This window comes from Crocuta crocuta, unplaced genomic scaffold, assembly GCF_008692635.1.
Source record: "Crocuta crocuta isolate KB4526 unplaced genomic scaffold, BGI_CrCroc_1.0 scaffold333, whole genome shotgun sequence".
NCBI classification, from domain to species: domain Eukaryota; kingdom Metazoa; phylum Chordata; class Mammalia; order Carnivora; family Hyaenidae; genus Crocuta; species Crocuta crocuta.
The window spans coordinates 2,449,193-2,469,563 of NW_027532856.1; the positions used below are offsets into that span (position 1 = coordinate 2,449,193).

General features: G+C 49.9%; 1 protein-coding gene across 1 annotated transcript in view; it reads left to right on the plus strand.

The window, feature by feature from the left end:
- Positions 1-19,815, plus strand: part of TBX4 (T-box transcription factor 4) — a 27,211-nt gene extending 7,396 nt beyond the window's left edge. The window contains exons 3-8 of the mRNA XM_077745595.1: positions 1,098-1,217; positions 2,484-2,631; positions 13,476-13,628; positions 14,967-15,055; positions 15,174-15,409; positions 17,938-19,815. Of these exons, the coding sequence (XP_077601721.1) occupies positions 1,098-1,217; positions 2,484-2,631; positions 13,476-13,628; positions 14,967-15,055; positions 15,174-15,409; positions 17,938-18,557 (1,366 nt within the window). The 3' untranslated portion in view covers positions 18,558-19,815. The remainder of the gene's footprint in view (positions 1-1,097; positions 1,218-2,483; positions 2,632-13,475; positions 13,629-14,966; positions 15,056-15,173; positions 15,410-17,937) is intronic.
- Positions 19,816-20,371: the final 556 nt, after the last annotated feature.

The window sequence follows — 20,371 nt, forward strand, 5'->3', positions numbered from 1 at the left end:
GGTGGGGGTGGGTTGGGGGGGTGGGAGGGGGGCAGAGCTGTGCCCCTGCAAGTATGTGCGTATGCGATTGTATCTATGTGTGTGCTGAGTGGTCTGGGGAAGCCCATCTCTAGAACATTCACTGAGCCTCAGGGTCCCGATTAGTCTTAGCAGGAGCTGTGGAAACTGTAAAACTTCCTGGTTTTTTGGGGAATTCATTTTCATAGAAGTAACACATCCACTGGTTTGAGGAGGGAGGAGTGCAGTGGGGGTCAGTGGTAATAGTCACAAATGGACTCAGTTAATCCACAGACCAACCTATGAGATGGGTAGTAATATCCCCATTTTAGAGATAAGGAAACCAAGGCACAGAGAGTGAGATCCAAGCAAGTTGCCCGATGTCTCACAACTTGTCAGGGTGAGCCAGGCCGGTGGACCGTGGCAGAGTGGTTCTAGAATCCATGCTCTTCTCCATGAGGCTCCTGAACTGACTTCACCTGGTACCCAGTTAGTGTGCACAAGCCCAAGCAAGGTCTTCACGTGGCTAAACTCCGCTGCTAAACACACCAAAGGAATCCAAAGACCTCGCAGCAGTCTCCTGTTTTTCTGTGAGTTGGTTCGAGGCCTGAGGGTTTCCACAGAGACAAGGCCCAGAGGAGATACCCCATTGATAACAGAAGCAACTGACAGGGCTTCAAAGTCTTTCTCTCTGACCTCCTGTAATGGCAGCCCAGAACTTTAGTTGTGTTGGACTGGCAAAGGGCAGGAGGGAAATTAAGCAGCCAGGTTGGTGTTGAAATCCTCTCGCACGATCCTGGAAGTTTCTGTGCTTTAGCTGCTTACAACCAGTAGGCCTAAAATTAGGGGATTGTTGGGAGAGGGAATTGCATTGGGGAAGCCATGTAAACCCTCTTCCTAGGCATGTAGACCAGATGAAGCTACCTGCACCCAGAGAGAGCAGCTAGTGCAGCCCTTCCCTTGTGTAGGGGGAGGCTGAGGCCAAGCCACACAGTCTGACCAGGGCCAGTGTCTCTCAAGGCCTTCTGATCCCTCACCCCTGCTGGCATCTCTCCTGATGCTCTGTCTATGCCTCTGCCTCACACCTTGGCTTCCCCCAGGAGGATGTTCCCCAGCTACAAGGTAAAAGTCACAGGCATGAACCCTAAGACCAAGTACATCCTGCTGATTGACATCGTCCCTGCAGATGACCACCGCTACAAGTTCTGTGACAACAAATGGTAAGAACCTGGGACCCTCACGTCACCTGCCTTCTCTGAACTGCTGTGTTTGCTCACCGCACCCATCCCCACCTGATGTTTGGTCCAGGGACTACCGGTTAGTTCATATGATTGCCCGGATCTGCAGCCTTGGGAACTGAGCCTGCAGAGTCTGCAAGGTTGGCCAGTGTCTGCACACCCACTACAGCTGAAAGTGAGCAGCTGCAAGGTTTGAGTGTTTGGTGGATTTTGAGTCTGTTCTCTCCCAATAGCCATGGACAAGAAGGATTGGTGACTATGTCGTGGGCACTGGATAGATTTAGGCTCTGGGGGTGCTGCATTGGGGAGGAGGGACTGTTTGCTTGAGGGACTTTGATATTGGCTGGTTAGACATCCAGTGACGTCTGTCTGCCGCTTTTCCAATTAGTTCCCCGTTGTCTGGCTATGAGCCCTCCATTTAAGCTGTCGATCCAGAGTGAGTGGCAGCTGCCTGATGGTTGGATGATAGGACCCCTCGGCCAGAGGCTAGGGGGAACGAGTGGGCTGTAGGGCAAAACGAGGGCTGGGTAAGTAAACACTGGGCTACTTTTCCTAAGGTCACCTCCTTAGTACCCTGTCTGCCCCCAGAGCCCAGGACAGCACTCAAGGAGAGAGAGGGATTGAATGAATTAGCAGCTAGCCAGGATGTGGGCCCCACAGTAGGCTGGTAGTAGGGCCAGCAGAGACTGGACTGAGGAGGCTGGATTCAGTGACCGGGACTTACCAAGGGCCATGTTTCTATTTCTTCTCTCTTTGGGTTGGATTATCATTCAGAGCAGGCTCTGGCTGAGGGGAGAGTTACCAATTAATTTCTTTGGGGGAGAGCGCTCTTTTGGGGGGACAACCAATCTGAAAGTTGTCTAGGTCTTCTGAGAAGCTCCCTCCAAATAATATAACGTATAACATTTAAAAATTGTACCTATAACACACACAGAGGGGCCTAAATCGCCCCACAATATATTTGCGATTAGCCCAATTTTTTGAAGTAAATAATCACATTTGTCTGTAACCTCCTGTTCTCTTTCTACTGCAGTAAAATAAAAGAGGTTCATAATTGCTCTACCTCCTCAGCACTCTCTCCTCTGACCCTCACTACTACTCGCAAAATCCTAAATTGAGAGCATAGGATGAGCAGTGATTCTTCCCCCTCTCAGGTCTATGGGAATTTGCTCTCACAGGGGACAGGGAATCTGGGCTTTTCTAGACCCCAGAATAATCAACTGCTGTAATCCTCTGCTCTGTTGGCAGGATGGTGGCCGGGAAGGCTGAGCCCGCCATGCCAGGAAGGCTCTATGTCCACCCCGATTCTCCTGCCACTGGGGCCCACTGGATGCGGCAGCTAGTCTCTTTCCAGAAGCTGAAACTCACAAACAACCACCTGGACCCCTTCGGTCATGTAAGAAAGAGACTGCCTGGTCTTGAGAGACAGTCCTCGAGCAGTGCTGGGGGTAGGGATGGGGCTCTGGAGAGTCCACTCTGGGGATCCAGCTTCAGGCTTTGGCACTTGCCAGGCCAGCTGGAGGAAGGAGACCAAAGTCTGAGTCCCTCTGATGTACATCCTTCCCCTCCCACTTGCTGGCTGGGTAACTTTGAGCAAGTTTTTGAGCCTAGTTTCCGTTATCTAGAAACCTTTCATGGTTGTGAGAATTAACTGAGAGGACATGCACGAGGCGCTGTGCACATGGGAGACTCTAAATACGGCAGCTATGACAAGGACAATGATGCTGGGTCAAGTCTTTCAGCTTCAGGTTCCCCAAATTTGGCCTTGCTGGAGCATAAGGCAAATTAGCTTTCTTGGGAAAGAGTCGCTGATGAGTTCCGAAGCCTCTCTCTGGAGTGTGTCGCCTGCCTGGCCTGGCAGCCCCTGCCCTCTGGAAGGGAAGGCCTTGCTCTGGCTCGGATGGCAGCTCCTTCCTGGCCTTGCCTGGGACCTGGCTCTTGTCAGAGAGACTCTGAAGCCCCAGGGATGCTGCTGCTGACGCCCCATCCAGGCTGAGGAGGCTCATTCTTTCCCCGTCTGGCTCTGGCAGGCCCACAAAAAGCATTTTATGTGGAAATATTTAGCTCAAGTGTGTGGTAAACTGAAGCCTGGGGACCTGGTATTATCCATCAGGGCACAGGCCCTGCCCCTCTCCACTCCACATCGGTACTCTGGAAGTACAGGGTGGGGTGGTGTGGAGCGTGTGTGCGGTAGAGGCTGCTAGATGCAGTTGTCCAGGGCTGCACATGGAACACTCAGGGAGTGGATGATGGTAGGGGAAGCAGAGATGGGTGTGTGTGTGTGTGTGTGTGTGTGTCCCCAGGTATGTGCCTCTTTTATACCTAAATTCTATTTCTGGGGAGGTGTGTGCAAATCAAAATTCTGTGAATCATAGTTCCTCATGGAAAATGCCAGCAATGGGTCATTTCTGACTGATTGGTATATAACTGACAGGCAGTTCTTAGTTCTAATTTTCTCAGAGTTTGTTCAGTTTTTTTCTGAGTTGGTGATCTATAAACAAGCAAGTAGGAGAATACTTAATTAATGTAATTAACCCCTGAGTTTTCCATTGTGAGCAGCACAGGCTTTCCCGTGCAAGGCAGGCTGATGCTGTAGCATGGGGGGCAGAAATGTGCAGCCCCAACCTCTCATGGCAGAGATAAGCCACTGGTTTAATGGGAAGGGTTGGCCAAGCACCCACCACCTAGAGCACAGGGCCTTTTAACTGAGGGACAGAAGGGTCTTCTGGGTCTTACTGGGCACTATCCTGGCCGAGACTTTGCTCGCAGTCGACCCCTACCTGGCCTCCTCTGCTTGCCAAGGCCATGACACCAACCTGGAAAGGTTAGCGAGAGCCTCTGTGCTGGGAGTTGGGGAGCGTAGCTGGTAGGCAGGTCTCTGCCCACAAGTGTGCCTGTAGGTCCCATGGGGCAGACCACTGAGAGGAACATAGAGCTTGGCAAGAGCTGGATGTTTGGGTGAGTGGCCAAAAGTATGCAAAAATCAAAGTTCTGGTGAGAATTTCAGATGCACAGCTTGCTCTCATGGTTCCCAGGTGCAGGGGTGCCTCAGAGCACCTCTGCCTCCCCCTTCCCCCAGCAGAAAGTGGCAAGGGTGGGATTTGAGTGGTTGAAAAGCTGAGCTTTTTTAAAGCAGGAGAGAGACCAGGCCTTCGTAGCCCAGCAGTAGATTTTCCCAGCCTGGCTTGCCTCTTTGGTGGCTCTGCTGGAGTCCATGAGGGGTTTGCAATAATCCTGCAATCCTGGTCTTGAGTCCGAGCCAGTGGGGCTGCTTGATGGGCTGGTGATGTGGGGCTACACTTGCCATGCCTGCCTGGAGCTCACGTCTCCTTGGCAATAGGGATACTCTTGACACCAACATAGCTCTCTCTCCAGAGGGTTGGGATGCAGAGCATTTTCCTTCTCCCCATCCCCACACCTACCCCCTACCCAACACAGGCAGCTTATTGGCCACAGCACCCCGTGTCCGGTGGCAGACTCTGAGATGAGGTGATTTTCTCAGGGGCTGGGAGTATAAAGTCTTTCTGCACCCAGGCTTGAGCTGGCATATCTTCAGTTATTCGGAGCATCACTGGAGAGGGAGCAGCTTCTGACCATGCAGGCGAGGTCTGTGGAGATGAGTTAAATATTCCTAGATAAGCCACGTGGACCATGGCTTTCTGCTCATCAGCCTGCAGTGGTAGGAGGGCTGAGCCCTTCATCACCCGGTCCCGCTTCTCAGTGCAGGCACCTGGGAAAGAGCCATCTCGTATACTGTGAATTTGCCCCAAAGAAGCCTTTTCTTCTGCGCTGCTCACCTCCAGTTTCAGTTTTCCCTAAAATCTCCAGGACGTTGAGGACCTTTCTTGGCCAAATGAGCTTTGCGCTTTTCCCTCAGGTCTCATAGTATCTCAGGAATCTTAGCTGTAGCCTTCCATTTGCAGCCTTTCCCCTGGAGAAGGGGCCAGGGTTCCGGGCAGAGCTGGGGCTTGGAAACAGGGACCCCTCAGACCACATGGCCACATGTTTTGGGATAGGGTTCTGACTAGAAAACTCCTTGTGGGTTTTTGTTGTAGTCAGAGAAGGCCCTCTGTTCCCACCTGGGGTAGGTTCAGGGGATGATGACAGGTTTCTGGGAGTAAGTGTAAACAGGGACAGAAAGGATCCAGGGGGCTATAGGGCAGGACTGAGCTGCCGCCTTAGGGCCCCGAGGCGGCTCCACTTCTGTTCTGCTGGCTGTAGAGACTGCCTGCCCCTTGTCCCCCACCTGGCACCCCTTCCATCTGCAGCAGCGTCCTGGGCCAGGTAACCAAGAAATGGAAAGAGAAGTTGCCTCAGGAAGTTGAGGCGGGCTTCACTGAGGCAGGGCCTGCATCCTGCAGCAGCAGCACATGGAGACGGCTGGCTGGGACGGGGGTCTTCCTTTTCTCCTGATCTGGAGGCAGGCGGCCGATGGTGCAATGGTGTGTGTGTGGGGGGTGTGTGTGTGAAAGAGAGAGAGAGAGAGAGAGAGAGAGGGAGAATGAATGGCCTTCACCACCTCTTATGTCCCAGGACTCCCAGATTGCTGAGGAAGAAGAGCAGCATATGATTTCTGACGTAGAAAGTCTAACTGTTCCAGAGGCTGAGCTAGCTCCAGGCTGGGGTGTGGGCTGCAGCTCCTTGGTCACAAAGCAGCACAGGCACTGTCCCCTCCGCGTGCTACTTCCTCCTCTGACCACATGCCTCTCTCCACCTAGTTAGCTACTCCTGAGGCTTGGGATCCAAGCTCAAATGCCACGTCTTCAGGGAGACGGTCCAGAGTCCCCATTATATGCCCTCAGAGCCGCGCACCTTTCTGTCCTAGTACTTGCCACACTAAGAATTTTATACTTATTTATCAAATTTATTTTTGAATAGGAATTACAGTCACATGGCTTAAAAATAAATCAATGAAAAAGTAAAAATGTCTCTAATGAACCTTATTCGCCTCATGGTTCCCTATTTGCCCAATTTCTTTCAATCCCCGCCACAGGTAACTAGTGTCCCTAATTTCATTTTGGCATTTCTTTTTGCATATACAGACAACATATAGAATCTCAAATTCTTTCTTTTATACACAAAAAGGTAGCATACTATAAACACTTTTTGCACCTTGCATTGTAAACAGTATAAAACGGAGATCTTTCCGTGTAGAGCTTCTGTATTCCTTTTCTTACAGCCGCATAGAATTTCAGTGTGCAGTTGTTCCATAAATTATGTAGCCAGTCTTACTGAAGAAATTAACATGCCTAGTTTTCCTCTTTTACTTATGTATTTTTAATTTTTTAATGTTTATTATTTATTTGAGAGAGAGAGAGAGAGAGACAGAGTACGAGTAGGGGCGGGGCTGAGAAAGAGGGAGACACAGAATCTGAAGCAGGCTCCAGGCTCAGCTCTCAGCACAGAGCCCGATGCAGGCCTCAAACCCATGACCCTCAAGATCATGACCTGAGCCAAAATCAGATGCCCAACTGACTGAGCCACCCAGGCACCCCTATTTTTGCACTTTTAATTAAACTTGTACATATATCTTTTTACTCCTGTGTCAAGTATATCTGTGTGATAAGTTGCTTGTTCAGAAGGTATTTGGATTTGTAATTCATAGTTTCGCCCTCCATCGGGGTTTCACTGATGTATAATTCCCACCATTGCTGTAGCCTCACCAACAGGATGGGAGAGTAAAGTTGTGGCCTTTGCCAGTCTGATGGGTGAAATGTAGACACTGGTTTCAATTTGTATTTCCTTTATTATGAGTGAGGTTAGGCATCTTTTTTCCCTTTCTGTGAATGTCTGTCTTTATCCTCTGCTTATTTTTTCTCTCAGAGTTTTGAACATTTATCAATTCTAGAGGCTTTTATAAATTAGGAAGATTTAGCTTCTATACGTGTTGGGAATTGCTCAGATGTTTTCCCAGTTTGTCATTTGCCTTTTGATTTTACCTGTAGTGGTATTCCCACACAGAAGTTTTTGACTGAATGTTTTGCTCTTTTCCTTATGGATTCTGGATTTTGACTAATTGAAAGCCCTTATCCACTCCTTACTTATAAGGAAAATTTCTTGTGTTTTCTTCTAATATTTTATGGATTTATTTTTACATTTAAACCATTGATCCTTTTGGAATTTATTCTGGCATCCAATATGAGGTGTGAATCCAATTTTTCGTTTTTTCTAAAGAGCTATCCAGTTGTCCTGACACCAATAATTGACTGATTTTCTTTCTTACTTGGCTTAGGATGCCTTCTTTTTTTTTTTTTTTCCTTAAATAGTTTATTGTCAAGCTGGTTTCCAAGGATGCCTTATTTCTGTGCACTAAATCTCCATATGAATTTGCGTCTGTTCATGTGCCAGTGCCTTAACTGTTGAGACTTCGTGATAGGTTTTAGTGTCTGGCAGAGCTGGTCCCCCATTGCTCTTTTTTTTTCCAGAGTTTTCTTGGCTAGTCTTATCTATTTTTTCATATGAGCTTTAGAATCAGCTTATATTGTTGAGAAAGAAACTTATTTGTATTTTTGTTAGAATTGCTTGAAATTATAATTTTACTTAGGGAGGATTAATAGGAATACCCTTCTCTTGACTGAAGTCTTCTTTTTGTCTTTCCAAAGTGTATTCAAGTTTTCTTCATAAGGCCCCACATGTTTCCTGTTAGGTATTTCATCTTGTTCATTACTAATAAAAATGCAGTCTTTCTTCCAGTACATTTTCTCACTATGTACTTTTGCTTGGTTTTTGGATTACTGTGTGACTCCCCTGCCAGATAGGAAACTATAAGGTTTTTTGGTTCATTTTTGTGGGCTGGAGTGGGGTACTTATTTATTTATTTACCAAAAAAATTGTTTTCAGTGTTTATTTTTGAGAGTGAGACAGAGTGCAGTGGGGGAGGGGCAGAGAGAGAGGGAGACAGAGAATCTGAAGCAGGCTCCAGGCTCTGAGCTGTCAGCACAGAGACCAACGTGGGGCTCGAACCCACAAACTATGAGATCATAACCTGAGCCGAAGTCAGAATGCTTAACTGACTGAGCCACCTAGATGCCCCAGAAACCATAAGGTTTTAAATCACCGTTGTATCCCAGTGCCTGATACTGTGGCACAGCGGATGCTGGTAAGCAGTAAACAAATGAGTGAACCCACTGAAGGGGGTGGTATTTGGTATGTAGACAGAGAAGGCATGTCCTCCGCTAGGGGCTGATCTCCCTCCAAAGCTTATGCTGTCAACTTGTCAGGAGGGACCCAGAGCTATTTGTTCTCCCTCTTTTTCTCTTTTTCTCCCACATTTGCTGAGCCCTGACCATGTGCTGAGCCATTGCTGGGTGTGTTGGGAGATACAGATGCCCCATACACTCCAGCTCAGGCCTGGGGCTCCCGGTCAGGTATGCATATGAGCTCAGGCTCAGAAATTAGTATCAATTCTAGCTCTGCCTCCCACTGGCTGTCTGACGTTGGGAAAATCCTTTCACCACCCTGAGCCACAGTCAGTGAGACTAATAATAATGCCTGCTTCACAGATATGTTGTAAAGAGCAATTACATGATGTGTGTAGGCTCATTGGAACAGGGCCTGGCACTTAGGCTATGCCCCATAAACCTTGGCTGCTAGTGCATAGGCTGTGGGAGAAGGCAGAAGGGTTTCCGGACCCTTGGGTTGCTGCCCTAGGAGTGAGGACTAAGGCGTATCAGTTGGCTAACTCAGTTCTAGTTTAGATATCTTTTCAATCACTTACCTTTCTGCTTTTCTTCTTCTTTAAAAAAATTTTTTTAACACTTACTCATTTTTGAGAGACAGAGCTCTTTCAGAGAGAGAGGGAGACACACAATCCAAAGCAGGGTCCAGGCTCTGAGCTGTCAACACAAAGCCTGATGTGGAGCTCAAACCCACAAACCATGAGTTCATGAGCTGAGCTGAAGTCAGATGCTTAACCGAATGAGCCACCCAGATGCCCCTCTTCTTTTTGTGTAAGCTGTAGATCCTGTCCCTGTCCTTCCCTCTTTGCAGGACTGGGGAGGGTAAGAAGGATGATGGACAAGGTAGTCTTAGAAAGTAAAACTATGTTGCAGGAGAAAATCTGGTTTTAATAGATGACAAAATGGACATTAGCCACACTTGTATGGCTAGCATCCAGATACGCTGCCTTCTATTATGGACATTAGGGCCTGGTGAGTCGGCATCTTGTATGGCGTTTGGTTGACACTTTATTATTCATTACTGGACATGTTGTTGAGAGCAATGTGTACTCTCTCGAAGGCCATCTGGAATCTTCTCAGGATTCTGTTTCCGTCCAGCTATGTGTTCTTGGGCAAGTCATGTTCCCACTGCAAGCCTCCTGTTCCTCATCTGTAAATTAGGAGGTTGGACTAGAATGATTTCTAAGGCCTGCCTCTGCATGCCCCAATGTTCTGTGGTTCTAACGCAGATAAATCTGGACCTCATTGGCCAAGCAGCTCTGGTGATCTCTTGAGGAGATGGATGTTTGGCGCTATCACAGTCATTAAAATAGAACAGGCTTCTGAATTGTAGCCAGAACATAATGAATCCCATTTCTGTAAAACAATGATGGGACCAGTCATGTAGTGGGGTTTGTTGACGTGGCTGGTCCATTTGGCCCAACATCCTCTGCCACAAATATAAATGTGAGACTCTGGCAAAAGAGATGAATGTGGTGCCTGGGGAACTTCCGAGTAAGCCAGGTGTGAGTCATGGAGTTGGTTTCACATTCTCCTGGGCTGTTAGGGCTGAGGCTCCAGTTCATATTTGCATTGGTTCAATGAGGGGACTTTCTTCCAGACACTTGTCCGGGTCCAAATGAGGAGGGGTGTTTGGGACCACTTCTTAGCCGAAGGCCTCACTTTATAGACAGGGATGCCAATGATTGGAGGTGAAGAGCTTGTTCAAGACTTGGAGCTGGTGAACAGAGATCCATAGAAGCTTCTGGACCCTTCTTGATCCCTAGTGGCTCCTTCCTGCTCCTGCAGGCAGTTTCTCTCTTCCCAGTTTTCCCTGCCAGCCATTCTGGAGCCCTTCCCTAGAAGGTGTGTTTGGCAATCTCTTCACGTCAGTCAATAGAGGACCTTGTCTGATAGGCTAAAGAGTTGGGCTTTTATGCCAAGGGGCAAGAGGGAACCAGCAAAGGTAGCATTATAAATATATGACATCTATTGAGCTCTAAATGCTGGCGGGAACCGGGGAAGGGGAACATGGGAGGGAAGAGGAGGAACTACAAAAGGTGCCGCTCTCAAGCAGTGTGCAGTGTTCCTGGGTGAACTGGAAGGTTCTAAGTAGGGGAGTGACCTGATCTGTTGTGCGCATGTGAAGATGGAAAGGAAGTAGATAGAGACAGGGAAGAGGTGATCCCAAACCAGGAAAGAGATGATGGGGCCTGAATCAAGGCTGTGCAGGGGAATGGAGAGGTTTTTATCCTGCAGACAGAATCACAGGACTTGGTCACTGACTGGACCTGGAGGTGAGTGACAGTGAGGAGCAGGGGAGTTGATAATACCCAGGACTCTGGCTGGACTAACACAGCCGGTGACAACCCAGTTGGCAGAGGAGCAGGGTAGATACTGTCATTGGTCTGAAGGTGTCCCTAAAGAACAGCCCAGCCTCACCATGCCAGTGCCTGCATCTGCCTGGGGTCTGTCAGTCCAGTGTCTGTGTTCTGCCCGCCCTAGGAGAGCCAGAGTGGCCAGGCAGCTGCAGCATGCAAGTGCTCATGGGGAGGTTGTCTGCACAAATTTTTTTTTTTCAAAAAAATTTTTTTACATTTATTTATTTTTGAGAGACAGAGTGAGACAGAGCATGAGCAAGGGAGGGGCAGAGAGAGAGGGAGACACAGAATCCGAAGCAGGCTCCAAGCTCTGAGCTGTCAGCACAGAGCCTGACGTAGGGCTCAAACCCATGAACCATGAGATCATGATCTGAGCCGAAGTCGGACGCTCAACCGACTGAGCCACCCAGGCGCCCCATGTCTGCACACACGTTTAATCACTGTGTTTCACCTGAAAAATGCCTCAGAGGTTACCTTGTCTCTAGTGAGCAAAGGAAGGTAGGAGAGGAAGGGACGGAAAGCCTGTGGTCATGGCCCAAGTCTCCCCACTCTTGAAACCCTGCCTTGTACTTATTAGTTCCTGTGTGGGGGTAAAGAAGCCTAGAGGTACAAAAGGAGTAAGGAATCTGGCCCTTTCTCCTGAGGAGTTTATAGTTTAATTGAAGGGACAAGAGGAAATAGGAAGCCACTAGGAAGCAACACAATAGCCGAGCAGACAGTGCACGGGGAGGAAATTTCAGCATCTGGAGTTTAGTCATCTGGGAAGGCTTCCCAGAAGAGTCGGGCTTTGAGATGATTGCCCTAGAAGGTGAGAGAGAATGGGAGAAGATTAAGCAGAGGTAACTGCATGTGAAAAGGCCCAGAGGTGGGAATCTGGAGACTTCTGGAGGCAGCCAGGCCACCTCCCAGGTATTTAGTTCTGGGAACTTAGGTCCTTTGTGGACTCCTGCAGCCAAGAGCAGTGCAGGGTGACAGAGTAACCTGAAGGGCCCCTCTCCCCAGCCTCCTTGGAATGGACGTCCATTGAGGTTTCCCAAGACAGAAGTTGGGTCCACTCTGAGTTGTTTGTTTGTTTGTTTGTTTGTTTTTTTATCTGGCTGGCTCCTGGTTGAGCAGTGGGTCCTCAGCAGCAGGACCTGGCTTGAGATTTGGGGTGCTTGTATTTGCCCTGAGAAGATCCAGAAGTTTGTCGCTGGGAGCTTAGGGGGGTACAGCCAATGCAGAAGGCAGAAAAGCAGGCTCCTGCTGGATGGAGCTACCTGGCCAAACCGAGGAGCCCAGGGAAAGCCAGAGGCCACGGCCCAGCTCCCGAGCCACCCACTTCTGCCACTGAACCTGCCCTCTGAGCTGTCTCTGTCCCCAGCACAAGCTGAAAGTGGGGCCTTCCCAGACTAAGGCTGCTGCCTCGGCTTTCCATGCAAGAGCCTGGCTCTGGCCCTTCTTTGGGCACTCGGGTCGCTCCGGGGTTTAATCTTGCAACAAGCTTCAGCATCAGGCCTGTCCCTGGGAACGGGGAAGGGTGGGAGCCAGCAGGGCCAGCCCAGGAAGGAAAGAAAGGAAGGTGAGAGAGTAATGGGGCCAGAGGGCCCGCCTTGCCCAGCCAGGATAGGAGCCAAAGGGTTAACAAAAGCAGCGGTGCTGATAAAATGCCCCAAATTCCTGGTCCTGCCTCCAATGGGGAGGGCGTCTGGCAAATGTCAACGATAAAAAAATACATTTTAATGGCACATGATGCAGCCGCTACCGTGGAGCACAGCCGAATGAGGCAGGTTTGGAGCAGCAACTACTGTGTGTTACTCCCGGGGCTCTGGGGCCAAGCCTCCTGGGCTCTTCGTGTCTGGTGGGGTGGCCCGCCTCCCCAGCCCCAGGCATCCCGAAGGGCCAGTAGGTGCCTGGGGCCTCTGGCCTTCTCTGGCATTATTTCTGGAACTTTGCTGTCTCCTGCCTTGGCACCTGGAATTCTAGCCCGTGTTGGAGTTTCCCACCAGGCTGTGAGCTGCCTTGGGCAGGTCTGAGGGCAGGATGCATCTGGGTTTCCCCAGCACCCCTTCCACAGGCCTCTGCGAATGTTGAAACAGATGGAAAAAGTCAGAGTGGGACCCTTTCCTCATCTCCTCTGCTATTCTGCACACCCGGTCAGGTATCTCTAAGAAAAGCCGGTCACAGAGTGGAGGGTGGTGAGGAGCAGGAGACGTGAGCAGGGAGTGAGAGGATCTGGGTAAAGAGTCCATTGGAGCAGGAAACCTGAGGGAGGTAAGTTATATATTAGGATTCCATTTTACAAATATTAAAACTGAGGCTCAGAGAAGTCCAGACATTTGCCTGATGTCACACAGCAAGTCAGTGGCACCCTGGACCTTTGCCTACAGGTTGGAATTCCACCTGCTATAATGTACTGAGGTCACTCGAGCTTTTAAATGTTTGGCTCTCCTTACTGCAGTAAAACAATCTGTGCCATTAGGAAGGCCAGGCCTTGGTTCCAGAGCAGAGAGGCTGAGTGGGGACCATAGGGACTGAGCTGGGCTTCAGGGACCTGGTTCTTCACTTGGGAGCATTAGCACCTTTCTGGCCTCAGTCCTAGTAGTCAGGCCCTGAAGCCTGGGCTTTTAGGAGAATGAAAGCCAACCCAAACCCAGCTGACTGAGACCAGGAACCAAAGAGGGCGGGGACCTGGAGCTCAGAAACAGACACTTCTCTTCCAGATCATCCTCAATTCCATGCACAAGTACCAGCCACGGCTACACATCGTGAAGGCTGATGAGAACAATGCTTTTGGCTCCAAAAACACAGCCTTCTGCACCCATGTGTTCCCAGAGACTTCCTTCATCTCTGTGACCTCCTACCAGAATCACAAGGTATGGCCATCTCCACAGCCCCCACTGCTGAGGCTGCCTGGCATTTCTGTGCTACTAGAAAGAGGCAGGAAGTGACACCCCCGTGCAGTGAGGCAGAGACACCCCAGACACCTGTACTCCCCCTCAGAGTAGTGAGAAATCGGATGCGGAGCAGGAAAAGTGGACCAGACTCCTAAATCTCCAGTGCAAAGTACTTATGGAGAATGGACAAAGTTGGCAACTGTAGAAGCCAAGAGCATGGAGCTTGACCTGTGGCTTGAGGGTTAGGCCATTTTGTTCTACAACCTTCTTCTCCCTGGTGGGATTCAGAGGTTGATTCTGGCCTGCTGAGGAAGGGGAGAGGATGGGGAAAGGAGCCCAGGGTACTGTCAGTTGTGGAGGCGCCAAGACTGAGCCTTCTGGAGGCCCTTCCCAGGCTGTGGCCAGGGGGGTCCACCTCCCACCCTACGCCCCCTCCCCTGGCCTGACCATCCCGAATTGCCTCCAGCCCCCTGCACGGGCCGCTCTCCCCCACCCCTCTGCCTCTGCCTGTGCTACCCTGCTTGGGGGTCTTTTCACATCATGCATCCTGGGACTGCTGAGGTGAGCTGGGGCTCTGGAGAAGGGCCACAGGCTGTGGCGACTTTTAGGCAGAACAGTGACAGTCAGATTTATATGGTCCCCCGGAAGCCGAGGTGGCAGTTGCCCTAGACAAGGGTGACACAGATGGGAAGGTGTTCCAGACACGATGGGGCAGGAGGACAAGAGACAGAATCAGAAGGTCTGCAGGTGGATGAAAGCTCGTGAGGAGCCAGATGTGGACGGTGAGGCCGAGGAGGACCCAGCAGGACTGCGCTGGGCTTGGACTTGGGTGTGCAGCTGCCCCAGGCTCTGACCGTGCCAGGGCCAGTGCGGGAGGGCCCGGAGCCAGCCCAGCCCCCCCCCACCCCAGCCACTCTGTGCGTCTTCTCCTGACAGATCACANGGTGAGCTGGGGCTCTGGAGAAGGGCCACAGGCTGTGGCGACTTTTAGGCAGAACAGTGACAGTCAGATTTATATGGTCCCCCGGAAGCCGAGGTGGCAGTTGCCCTAGACAAGGGTGACACAGATGGGAAGGTGTTCCAGACACGATGGGGCAGGAGGACAAGAGACAGAATCAGAAGGTCTGCAGGTGGATGAAAGCTCGTGAGGAGCCAGATGTGGACGGTGAGGCCGAGGAGGACCCAGCAGGACTGCGCTGGGCTTGGACTTGGGTGTGCAGCTGCCCCAGGCTCTGACCATGCCAGGGCCAGTGCGGGAGGGCCCGGAGCCAGCCCAGCCCCCCCACCCCAGCCACTCTGTGCGTCTTCTCCTGACAGATCACACAGCTGAAAATTGAGAACAACCCTTTTGCCAAGGGATTCCGGGGCAGTGACGACAGTGACCTGCGTGTGGCCCGGCTGCAGAGGTGGGGCTGCCAGGCCTTGGGGGTGAGGGCGGCTGGGTTCAGGCACACAGACCGGGTAACGCTCTAAGTATCTTTACTCTCTTCCTGTCTCCCTCTGACTGTCTTCCCACACCTCCAGCAAAGAATATCCTGTGATCTCCAAAAGCATCATGAGACAGAGGCTTGTCTCCACCCAGCTCTCAGCCAAGCCTGACGTCAGCCCTCTGCATGGTGCCCACCAGGCACTCCAGCACTACCAGTATGAGAATGGTGCTCACATGCAGTTTGCTGCGGCTGAGCCACAGGACCTTCCCCTCAACACCTTCCCAGCCCAGAGGGACTCCAGCCTCTTCTATCACTGCCTGAAAAGACGAGGTAGTTCTCTCCGAGTCTGGAAGCCGTAGAGGGTCAGAGGAGGGCTAAAGCTCTTCCTACAAACACTTTCCACTAATGCATGGGTGCCCATGCGCATGTGCACTCACACACACACACACACACACACACACACGGTTATTGTGTGGCTTGAGAGAATAAGCTTGGAGGGTTAGGGACCATGGTCAGGCCCTGTGCGGGAATGTTGATTCTTGATTTTAAAAAATTTTTTAAGTTTATTTTTGAGACAGAAACAGAGCATGAGCTGGGGAGGTGCAGAGAGAGAGAGAGAGGGAGACACAGAGTCCAAAGCAGGCTCCAGGCTCTGAGCTGTCAGCAAACTTACCATGGTAAGCTGCCTCAAACTTACCATGAAATCATGACCTGAGCTGAAGTCGGACGCTTAACCCACTGAGCCACCGAGGCTCCCGATTCTTGATTTTAATGCAGACTTCAGAATTCTCAGAGACAGCTTATGGCCTTGGTGTCCCCAGACACTGATGCCCCTCCCCAGTTCCAGATGTTGCTTTACAGTCACTACTTTCAGAGCCTCCATGGGAGGGGGAGATCACACAAAGTCAGCTGGGCTCTGTCTCTAAGCACGGGAGCAGGTTGAAGCATCATAGCCCAGAGGTTTTGGGGTTGGGGCTGTCATTTATCAAAGCAACCTCCATCCTAAAACAAAGATGACCCAGAGTCATGAGAATAGGCTCCTCACCTCATCATATCAGGATCTGCAGAGGCTTCTTGAGAATGGAAATAAACTACTGTGGATGTAGATTGGGGACCAGGAAGAGAGGCAAAAGAACTGTTTTCTTTTTCTTTTGGAGAAGAAGAGCCCTGAGTTGGGAAATGGCACATCTGTGCTCTGGTAGCAGGTCACAGTTTCCCCATCTATAAAATACAGATGATTAGTGTTTACACCAGAAGAGCCCTCAGGGCCACTGAGATTCTCTTGGGAATGAGTTTGGGGACTTTTGCTTATAATCCAGAATGTTCTCTCTAGCTCCTAGGGAGCAGCTGGTAGAGCTCTAAGTATCCGCTGCTCCAGTCCTGTTAGAATGAATGGCCTAGAGCAGGGGTTGGCAAACTGTGGCCCTTGCAAGATCCAAATCTGGACTATTGTCTGTTTTTGTTCAACCTGTGAGCCATAAAAAAATGGTTTTACATCTTTCAGTAGTTGAAAAAAAGTCAAAGTATGACTGTTTCATGTCATGTGAACATCATATGAAATTCAAACTTTAATATCCATAAAGAAAGTTTTATGGGAACACAGACATACGCATTTGCTCAACTATTGTCCATGGCCACCTTTGTGTGATAACAGCTTCTGTTATGGCCCACCAAGCCTAAAATATTTACAATCTGGCCCTTTATAGGAAGAGTTTGCTCACTCCTGACCTACAGTCACTGGGCCACTTTGCAGGTCCAAAAGCTTAGTGCTCTTGCGAGAAAGGAGAAATTTGGAGGGAAGAGAGGAGGGATGAGTAAAGATGAGAGGGCTGAGCAAGAAATAGAGGCAAGTTCCTTCTCTTCAGGGAAGATGCTTCCAGAGGAGCAGAGGGGAGAGGTGAGTGCAGGCTTTCAAACTCAGTCCACTCATTCCCCAGGCCCCCCTGCCCTGAGCGTATACACACAGCTCCCAGAATGAATCGCTAGAGGAAACAGAAGGAGGGAGACCAAGTTAAGCCATTGGACAAGTCTTCTTAAATTTGTTGAGTGGTCTGTTGCCCAAGTCCTCAGGCCTGGGTCATCCCTGGGTCCCACGGGAGGATGTGACACTCCAGAGAGCCAAGCTGGTTGAGGATGTTGAAAGACACACATACATGGTTTGGGGCAGCTGATGTCTTCTTTCTCCATAGAGAGTATCAGTTTAGCCTTAAAAGTAGAAGTCATCTTTTACTTATTATCAGTTCTATTTCTTAATTTTATAAACACTGTTGTGCTGGAATCGGTATAATAACAATCTGCCGGGACTTCTTTGAACATATGTATGGGTTACTTCCTCTTCTAAAAGTAGTAGGCACATGCCTGTGAGTAGCTTTGGCTTGCTAAGGCCTTCCTGGGAGCTGAGGATTAAGGCAGAAACATTGTGGCTTTAATTTTCTGGCTAAGTCAGACAGATGTGGCCTCTGGGCCTGGTTTGGCCTGGCAACTGCCTCCACTTCCCTTGGCCAGGGTGGGCCTAGACTAAGAATGCCAGTGCACATTAAGGCCTCTTGCCATCCCCAAGAGTCAGGGTGGCAAAGGATGAAAGCTATTTGCCGCCTGGCTAACCACATCACTCAGTGTCCACTGATGTGGTATCCCCCGTGGCCTTTGAGCAGTGTCCATAATCTGACCACTTCTTGGCTGCCACCACCTCACAAAAGCTGTTGCTGATTAAAATGGTTCTGGGAGTACTATAGCAACGCGGGGCAAGGGCAAGCCCTGAATGGCAAGGGTAGCCATCTTGGCATCCACAAGGGTGGGTTGTTCTGGGCCCTGGGCTGGTGGAAATGTCTCTTCCTGAAGGTTTCTTTGTCTTCCAGCAGACAGTGCCCGCCACCTGGACCTACCCTGCAAGCGATCCTACCTGGAGGCTCCCCCTGCAGTGGGGGAGGAGCATTATTTCCGCTCTCCCCCTCCCTATGACCAACAGATGCTGAGCCCCTCCTACTGCAGTGAGGTGACCCCAAGAGAAGCCTGTATGTACTCAGGTTCAGGGCCCGAGATTGCTGGGGTATCTGGTGTGGATGACTTGCCCCCACCCCCACTGAGCTGTAACATGTGGACATCCGTCTCACCGTACACAAGCTACAGCGTTCAGACGATGGAGACTGTGCCTTACCAATCCTTCCCCACGCACTTCACCGCCACCACTATGATGCCTCGGCTGCCTACTATCTCTGCGCAGAGCTCCCAGCCCCCCGGAAACACCCACTTCAGCGTCTACAATCAGCTCTCACAGTCTCAGGTCCGGGAGAGGGGGCCTGCCGCCTCCTTCCCGAGGGAGCGAGGCCTCCCTGCGGTGTGCGAGAGGAAGCCACCCTCTCCACACCTGAATGCTGCCAATGAGTTTCTCTACTCTCAAAGCTTCTCCTTGTCCCGGGAAGCTTCCTTACAATACCATTCAGGAATGGGAACTGTAGAGAACTGGACTGACGGATGACTCCCATGTCTCTCGACAGCCCCAGGACCATGTTCATCCAGTGTTCACCTCTGTGGGTGGCCTGCTCTACCAAGAAACACAGGAAGGTATTTCAGAGGGTGGGTTGTATGCGTGTGTGTGTGGGTGTGGGTGTGGGTGTGTGTGTACATGCACACATTTGGAGAGCATCTGTCTTCTGATATACAATTGAGGCCATGACAAGGGAAAAAACCTACAATTATCTAAGAAGTGATTTTGGCTGCAGGATCTGGGTCCACTGTTATCTCACGTCTCTTGACATGTGCATGGATGGGTTGGGACTAGAGAGTTCATGTGAGCTATTTAGAGGTTTGGATAATATAATCTTTGATTTACTCAGGGGCCAGGTGGTGAGGTCTCTCTCACAGGGAAAGTTGAGGGCAGATTCTCATTGCCGGGGTGGGAGGGCTCTGTGCATATCTTAGAGCTCCCGGCCTTCTGGTAGCAAGAGAAGTTGAAAATCTTATTTAAGGGGGCAGGAAGCCCACTCTTTTGGCTTCTGGAGATTTTGTGAGATTACCTGAGACGTGCACTCAGCTAAGCCACAGAAGCCTGCTTCTGAGAGTAGAGCTGACTGCTCAGTTAGTGGCCTGGAAATTGATCCCTGGAGCTCTGAGGTCTGAGGGATGACTTTCAGAGAAGGTCATGTGCTAAGTGCTACCTGATGAGTATTAAAAAAACGGTTCTTTATCTTCAAGAGGAGGGAAAATGCAACCAATAGCATCTCTGTCATCATTCAGGTTTCCTTATACAGTACAAAGCCCTTCCCCTCCGTCCCCAACATACAGTTTCTCACTCTCCGGTGCACAAGACTCGGCCTCGCAGGCACCACCTGCATCCTGTGACTGGCAATTATGAAACACACTTCACCTGGCAACGTCCCCAGGAGGTTACATCGGAGCTGCCGCCAGGCAGAGCCTGCTCTCCCAGAAAACCCTCGCCTCCGGAGCAAGAAAGCCCAACAGAAGTAAAAACAAGAATTGAGAAAAACATTCATTTCTTCCAGTAAATTCAGCCCGTGAGCTCAGAGGAGCCGGGATAATTCTCCAGTGAGGTGAATCATGTAGTCCCCAGCCCAGCTCTTTTAGCATTGAACGTCACCAGACCATCCCTGTGGCTGGTGTGAACTCTGTAATCAAATTTGGGAAATCACTAAACTCTTTGCATGCTGAATAGCTATTTATATATTATATAAATAAATAAATAAGTAAATAAATAAATATATATATATCTCTCACAAATNAAATGGAGGCTGGAGGGGGTATTTGGAAAGACATCTATTTAAAATTTTATTACACACTTGATGTTAAAAACTAAGAATGGTTTAGATAAAACATATAAGTAAATAAAGAATAAAATAAATAAATATATAAATATAAATATAAATATATATATAAACACACACACCACAGATTAAACTTTATTAGAAAGACACATTAGCCAACAGGGGGTATGGAACTTCAAGTGTTTTGTTATATAGCATGGACATTTTATTTTACATATCAGAACATAAAGCCATTTTACAACTGTGAAGTGTGTGGATGCTCTTTACTACTGACTTGTCCTTTCTTGGCTCAGCAATGGTCTCACCCTCCCTTTTGCTGCTATTTCTTCTGTGCCTCTGAGCATTTACACTATGGAGCCTCTGAGCCTAGAGTGGAGGAATTTAGGAGCAACAAACAGCTGTACCTTTGATCTCGTGCTACTCTGCAAATGATGGGTCTGGATTCCGGGGCCCACAAAGACCCCCGAAGGGCAAGGCAGGCAGGACACAAGAATCTGTCACCTTTCAGTAG